Source organism: Strongylocentrotus purpuratus, unplaced genomic scaffold (assembly GCF_000002235.5).
Source record: "Strongylocentrotus purpuratus isolate Spur 01 unplaced genomic scaffold, Spur_5.0 spur5_scaffold_6, whole genome shotgun sequence".
NCBI classification, from domain to species: Eukaryota; Metazoa; Echinodermata; class Echinoidea; order Camarodonta; family Strongylocentrotidae; genus Strongylocentrotus; species Strongylocentrotus purpuratus.
The window spans coordinates 28,802,499-28,809,463 of record NW_022145612.1 but is presented as its reverse complement, the minus strand read 5'-3'; the positions used below and the strand labels follow the sequence as shown (position 1 = coordinate 28,809,463).

General features: G+C 35.2%; 1 protein-coding gene across 1 annotated transcript; it reads left to right on the top strand.

The window, feature by feature from the left end:
- The first annotated feature begins 280 nt into the window (after nt 1–280).
- LOC575081 (myeloid differentiation primary response protein MyD88) lies at nt 281–6,206 on the top strand. The gene is made up of 6 exons (XM_775497.4): nt 281–976; nt 1,785–1,850; nt 2,515–2,583; nt 3,493–3,670; nt 5,059–5,150; nt 5,944–6,206. Exons 1-6 carry the CDS (start codon nt 427–429, stop codon nt 6,090–6,092), a joined length of 1,104 nt encoding a protein of 367 aa, XP_780590.1. The 5' UTR covers nt 281–426; the 3' UTR covers nt 6,093–6,206.
- Nucleotides 6,207–6,965: the final 759 nt, after the last annotated feature.

Sequence of the window (6,965 nt, the reverse complement as noted above, 5' to 3'; positions counted from 1 at the left end):
TTTTCCACGCCGTGTTAACCGCAGCAAGGGGGATTCCCCTGAAACAGAAACCCCCTTTCCGAAATGCGTCGCTCATTATTTTTTACAGCCCTTAAAATTCAAACTTCTAATAAAATTTAGTAATTTAAGCTTTCATGAACTTAAATTACTAAAAATGTCTTACCTACTGCCTACCATATTATGTGTAAGGTATATCAATACAGCACTGAATATATGATATGATATTATGTGTAATCTTTTCAACGTGAATTTGCAGAAAAGTCTGAATTAGAGAAAGTTCACTTTGCTGTAGCGGCGTGCGTTACCTCGAATCGCAACCCGTACCCGGAAGTTTGTCTACGTAATGCGTGTAAAATATAAATTCCGTTCCGGAACAATACAATTTTTTTACAACTGGAGCGTGACCTCGTCAAATATTATCTCACGATGAATTTTAATGATTTAACGGTGAAGCTACATTTGCCAGGTGACTCAGAGAGAGATTGTGGTGCAGTGGTTCTCAGTAAAAGACCAGCTGCAGACAGCAGCAACCGCGACACTCAGGTTTGCGACAAATCCCTCTCGTGCGCGCCAGCAGTTTCGGCGCTGGAAAAGGCAACAACTACCCTCGAAGACGGTAATAGTGGGTGCTTGGAATTAATGGCGGCAGAAATACCTGAGAAAGAACCGAAAGATGAGAACATTAATAAGATCGAGCGCAGCATGCCTGCGACTGGAATTGGATGGAGAACAACAAACATTCTCTCTCAGTACCTTCGCCCTCCAAGACCTGGATCATGCGACTGGAGGGATATGGCCGAAGAAATGGGATTCAGTTATCAACTTCATATCCAGAACTTTGCTCTTGAATCCGATCCAGTAGCCAAAGTTTTATCTGCTTGGTGCACCAAACCCGGGAGTAATGTTGGAAAGCTCCTTGATATCATAGAGAAGATTGAAAGACATGATGTCTTGCATGAACTGCCTGCATTTCTTGGTGAGAAAATGGAAAAGTGATATAAAATAAATAGATCTAGACGGTAGACCTATATTAAATATATCACTAGGCCTACACCTTTTTGTGTATTTAATAACTACTTGTAATTGTAATTCATTATCTTAATTGTCTCTTCAACTCTGTTTCTTACCTTGGTCACTCTGTATAATATAAATAATTAAATATAAGATTGTTATATTTATTTTGTGACTGTAGCTGTGAAAACAATAAATCTGAAATATATTGTATGGACTCTATGGAGACTTTTTTGTTATGAGGAGATCTACTACCCTAGATAGAGACCATTGTCTATTATATCTTCCTCAACTCAATATCTGATATAGGGGTCTATGTATTTTCCTTCTCTTTTAAAAAAATATACTTGGTCTGTCTTCTTTTTCACTGTATTCACCATATCTTTTTTCTTCATTTTTTGGGGGGCGGGCCAGCGCCAGGATATTTAGATGCTTCAAAGTTCTATTGTACTGCAATAAGATTCCATATAATAAGACCGTAATCATTAGTTAAAAAATAATTATGAAATATACATAAACAGCATTATGACGGCATATCACTTATTACCTTGTACAGAGTAATAATAACATTCTAAAGAAACTAAGTTAGGTTCTTTTCACAGGGCACGTTGATCATCACCGACAGAAAATAACACAAATATATCAATGTTAAATTTGATAATATCCAGTAATACTTTTTCTGTCATGTTTGAAAATCCCAGACAAGATCTGAATTTATCGTCACTTGGCTTTAAATTTTTTAAAAATTTATCGATCATATTTGTCAAAAATAGAAGAAGACTGTAAGCGATGGAAACGAACTCAAGCTGAAGCCAGAGATCCCATTCAAGTACCAGAGGGTAAGCTATACTGAATACTTAAAACTCTTTTAATTTTTTTTATTTTTTATTGCTTCAAATCTAAAATATTTACAATTATTGTTCATTATAACATTTGATCTGCATAACAAATACAGTACAATACAATTCAAAGTAAACAAATGAACATGTAAAAGAATTAATTAAAGATCAAACATCAAATCAAATTAAATTAGAGGTCTCCACTTTTGTTTGTGTGTATTCTGTTTTCCTTTTTGTTAAATGCAATTATAGATTCTATGTGTTGAAGAAAATCTAGTTCTAGTAAAAATGAAAGATTTTTTTCTTCATACTTTGTTTTATAAATAAAATATTTTGCATAAAATTTATTTTTAAGCACTGGGATTGTTACTCAATACTGCTTTACTGATAAGATATTAATGAATGATACAACTGCTTTGTAATTGGGTTTAATATGGTTCTTCCAGTCCGTCTTTTATTTAAGAAAAACATTTTATTTTCTATCAGTGTATTCTAGTCTTTGATGTCAGATAATATTTTATTTGTTCAAATTTGATTTGAGCATGTACTTTTTACACACAAATTGTTAACCTGTAAAGACTAGTGATTTTGCAATATTTATAAAGATTACCATATAAGGTTTATAATGATATAATATTATCATAATTATCTTTTTTTTTTTTAGTCACTGGCAATTTTGCGTCCTCTACATCAGACGATCTGAGAGGAATCACACTCAATGATTCCCCATCTGGTAAGAAAAACATTTCCATTCCATTTCAAATAGCTCTTTTCCCCATAAATAATCCTCATAACGATTGAATTGGTCTTTCAGAACATTGTGCAATAAATCTGTGTATTCAAATGTACCGTACATGCATTAGATTCCTATGTTTTAAACAGGACTCTAACTCATTCAGGATATTGAGAAATTGATGATGGAGTTGAAACTCAAGAACTCTCTCTTTAAATCACTTGTAGATTTATGAACATTCTTCAGAGGGATGTATACTGTATGAATACCGAGGATGATGACTCATTTTTGCCACTGTTCTTTAAAGTGGCATGTTCCCCGTATTCCAGAGGGCGTTCAAAATACGTACCCGCTGGCGGACGGTGCTAGCTGCCTATTGACACCAACAGAATACGGCTCTTACGCAGATGGCATGTTCCGATTGCCCGCACAATGCCGATTATCGCATACATGTGCCGAAGTAATACCGATCGCAGTTCGGTTCTAAGATTCAGCTGCTGTTTCCGCCCACTTTCGGGACGTCAGGATCGGCAGCGATCAGCTGGCTTGACGAAGGCAGGCCAGGCCGCGCGTACTTTGATTGACAGCTGTATGCCAATTAGAAGTCGATCTTCGGAACCAAGATGGCGATGACTAGAGCAGCGATAACTACAATAGTGGGAACATGCCCCTTTAATTACTTTAATTTAAAGAATAATTATTACTATAGACTCATGACGCCCCCCCAAAAAAAAATTTAAAAAAAAATAAATAAATAAAAAATAAAAAATAATAATAATAATAATAATAATAATAAATAAATAAATAAATAAATGAATAAAAATTAAAAAATCTAATTAAAAAAAATCAAAAAATATGAAATAAATCTTCATTGCAATCAATCTTCTTTTTTTTCCTCTCTCATCCCAGGTCCACCAGAGATGTTTGATGCTTACGTTTGTTTTGCTATGGCTGATCTGGAGTTTGTACAACAATTGAGGAGCCAGTTGGAATCCGAGCCTCATAACTACAAACTCTGCATCGATCAAAGAGATCTGCTACCAGGAGGCTCGCATGCTCTTGTCACTGCAGAAATAATTAAAAACAGGTAGATCACTGAATAAGAAATGTTATCTCCAGACTCGGATTGGGATAAGAGTAGGAACAGAGACTAACTTTAAAGCCCCACTGCACTACTTATAGCTACTTGCGCCCTCTATACAGCCAACAATGCCTAAGCGTACCCGTTGATTCCCCATGATGCCCTTTTTCTTATGTTAATTGAGAGCCGATTTGATCAGATAACCACCTGCCAGTGACCTCGCAGGGAGATCTAATCCCTCTATACCAAACTAGTGCAGAGGGGCTTTAACTTTAAGAAAATGTCATTGAGGTTTAAATAGCTTTGCTTAGGGGCTATTAATATCCCCTCCCCTTCCGACCCCCTCTTTTGGCCCCCTCTTTTGGCCCCCTCTTTTGGCCCCCTCTTTGGGCTCCCTCATCACGAATACTTGAAAATATGTTGGGTTTAGTTTAGTGTCAAGTTTGAATTTAGGTAGACTATTCTCATCTTTGAGGGAGGATGAGAAGGGAAAGTCAAGAGTTCAAGGTGTTAATCTTTCTATACCAGGGGAGTGTTTCACAAAGACTAAGATCGACTTTAAGTTGGACTTAACTATGGGAGGCCAGTCATGCCACTAGTTCCTCAACTTCCTCTAACCATTCCTGGCATTGGTTTCTCAAGGGACGTACAAATCTTTGTCACAAATCTTTTTTGATAGTTCATTATTGAAGGAAAAAATAGTATCAAAGATTATAATTGAGAGACCAATGGTGAGAGCAACCAGTGGCATAAATGGCCTGCCATCGTTCAAGTCCAACTTATTAAAGTCGATCTTAGTCTTTGTGAAATACCTCCCCAGATAATGGTGGAATAAGTGAAAAATCGCTTGGCCTGGTAGACATTGTGATTCCCATGGTTCAGAATCATGGGAAAACCATGGGAAAACCCAGTTGACACGGTTCTGATGTATACTGTACCTGATGTATACTGGCCATGATTTGCAATAGAAAGAGGAAGTGGGGTGTTGGAAATGAGGAACAGTATACAGAGAGAGACAGACAGACAGAGACAGATACAGAAACAGAGAGAGGCAGACACAGAGAGAAGTAAAGATGAAAATGTATTATATAAATATCTCTTTTGCTACTCTCTTTTGAGGAGCTTTGGGTTTTGCTTGTACAGATTCCTCCTCTTTTTAAAAAAATATTTTTTACTAATCTGTTGTGTTGGTTTTGTTGGTGTAACAAATGACAAATGACTGAGTACATAATCATGTGTGTATAGTATTGCACCATTTACTTGGTACTTCTAATCTTAAATTCAAAGGATTTGACATGAAAATGAAAACAAATTGAGCATGCATTTAATGATTGTGTTCAGTCTTGTGTAGAATTGTCTATTGTATTGTAACTATCATTTATATCGTTCATCAGGTGCAATAAAATGCTGGTAATTCTATCGCCTGAGTTTCTCCAGAGCCCTAGCTGTGACTTTCAAACCAAGTTTGCTGTTTCCTTAGAACCCGGTGAGTTAAGATGGTGGATTGAAGTGAATTCTTGATTTCAATCAAGTCACTTGTGATGTGATAAAGTGAAATGTTTATTTCTACATTTGTTTTAAATGTTTATAATTGATTTGTAATGTTTTGTATTGAAATTGAAATTGAATTGAATTGAATTGAATTGAATTGAATCATCAATACTGGAAAAGGAGTCTGGCTCTTGCATAGGAGTGTTTTGTTATTTGTTAAATCAGTATTTGAAAAGCTGTAACCTAACCTACTTTCGTCTCATAATTGATATATATTTACCTCAAAATTTTAAACTTCTCTGTGATGCAGATGGACCAATTTGAATAGGCCATTATTGTGATGTAATCTTATTTAACTCACAAATCTTTGTTTAGTGCCTCCTTACAAATTATGTCATTCTCCTAGCAGTTACAAATGATTGTATTTCAATAGTCAGAATGCAAATTTTATATATTATACATGTTTTGTCATACCTACGAGCAATTTATGTGCACGATTTGCATTCCGTCTATTAAAATACAATTATCCGTAACAGGTGAATAGAATATTTGTACAAGGCACTTAACAAAGATTTGTGCGTTAAATTTGATTATATTACAAGAAAGGTCTATTGTAGATTCATTTTTACTATAAAGATGCAAAGACACAATACTAAAGAAGTCAATATAAATGTGTACATTTCTTTGATTATCTATTATTCATGTGTACAATTCTATGATTATCTATTGTTTATGTGTACATTTCTATGATTATCTATTGTTTATGTTGATATTGATGTTGATTTCAGGTGCAAGGAAGAGACGGATCATCCCAATCCTGGTCAAACCATGTGACCTTCCTCTCATCATCAGACACATCACGTTGTGTGACTTTACCAAACAGGACCTTCGACCTTGGCTTTGGGATCGTCTGCGTAAGGCCATGTCCATCCGCTGACCGGTCAATCCCTGAGGAGTGACCGTCACGACACCAGGGGGGTGTTTCACAAAGATTCTAAGTTATACTTATCTCTAAGTTGGACTTACCGGTAGCAATTATGGAAAGCCGTTAGCATCTTTGAAAATATTTTGTAAAAAAGTTATTTTGAAAGGCATAACATGTTGAATAAAATCATTCATATTTTCTATTATCATGGGAGATTTCATGTTCTTGATGTGGAGTTTATAAAAAGTCTAAAATATTTTAATTTTCGCTTTTGAATATACTTTATTTTAAGGCGACAAATGGCTCTTCATAATTTTTAAATCCAACATAGAGTTACGTTCGACTTGGGATCTTTGTGAAACACCCAGCTGGGGCGGTATTCTGAGATTTGTTTTTATCTCAGTGAGATAAAAAATACCCTTGAAATGTGTTTAAAAATAATAATTTTTAAGTCAAACTTAGAGTTGCGTTCAACTTGGGATCTTTGTGAAACACCGCCTGGGGCGATATTCTGGGATTCGTTTTTATCTCAGTGAGATAAAAATACCCTTGTAATGCATTTAAATTGGTCTTCTGATAATCATTTCAGTGAGACTTTATCCCTCAAAGACACGCCCACGTGTGATGCAATTTAACCAATGTATCATGCTTATGATTGTAGTTGGCACGCAAGAAGTAAGAAATCTGAGATAAAAAGTGGTCTCAGAATACCAATTATTTTATAAAGATATAAAATGCAATATATTGAAGAGATAAAATCATGCTCAGAATATTTAAGTAACTATCTTTACTGGTGCTGGGTTTATTTTTAATGTAAATGATGATCTTTTGAATGCATTTCTTTGTTACCACTCCATCTCAATTTTACAAAGACATGATAGTATA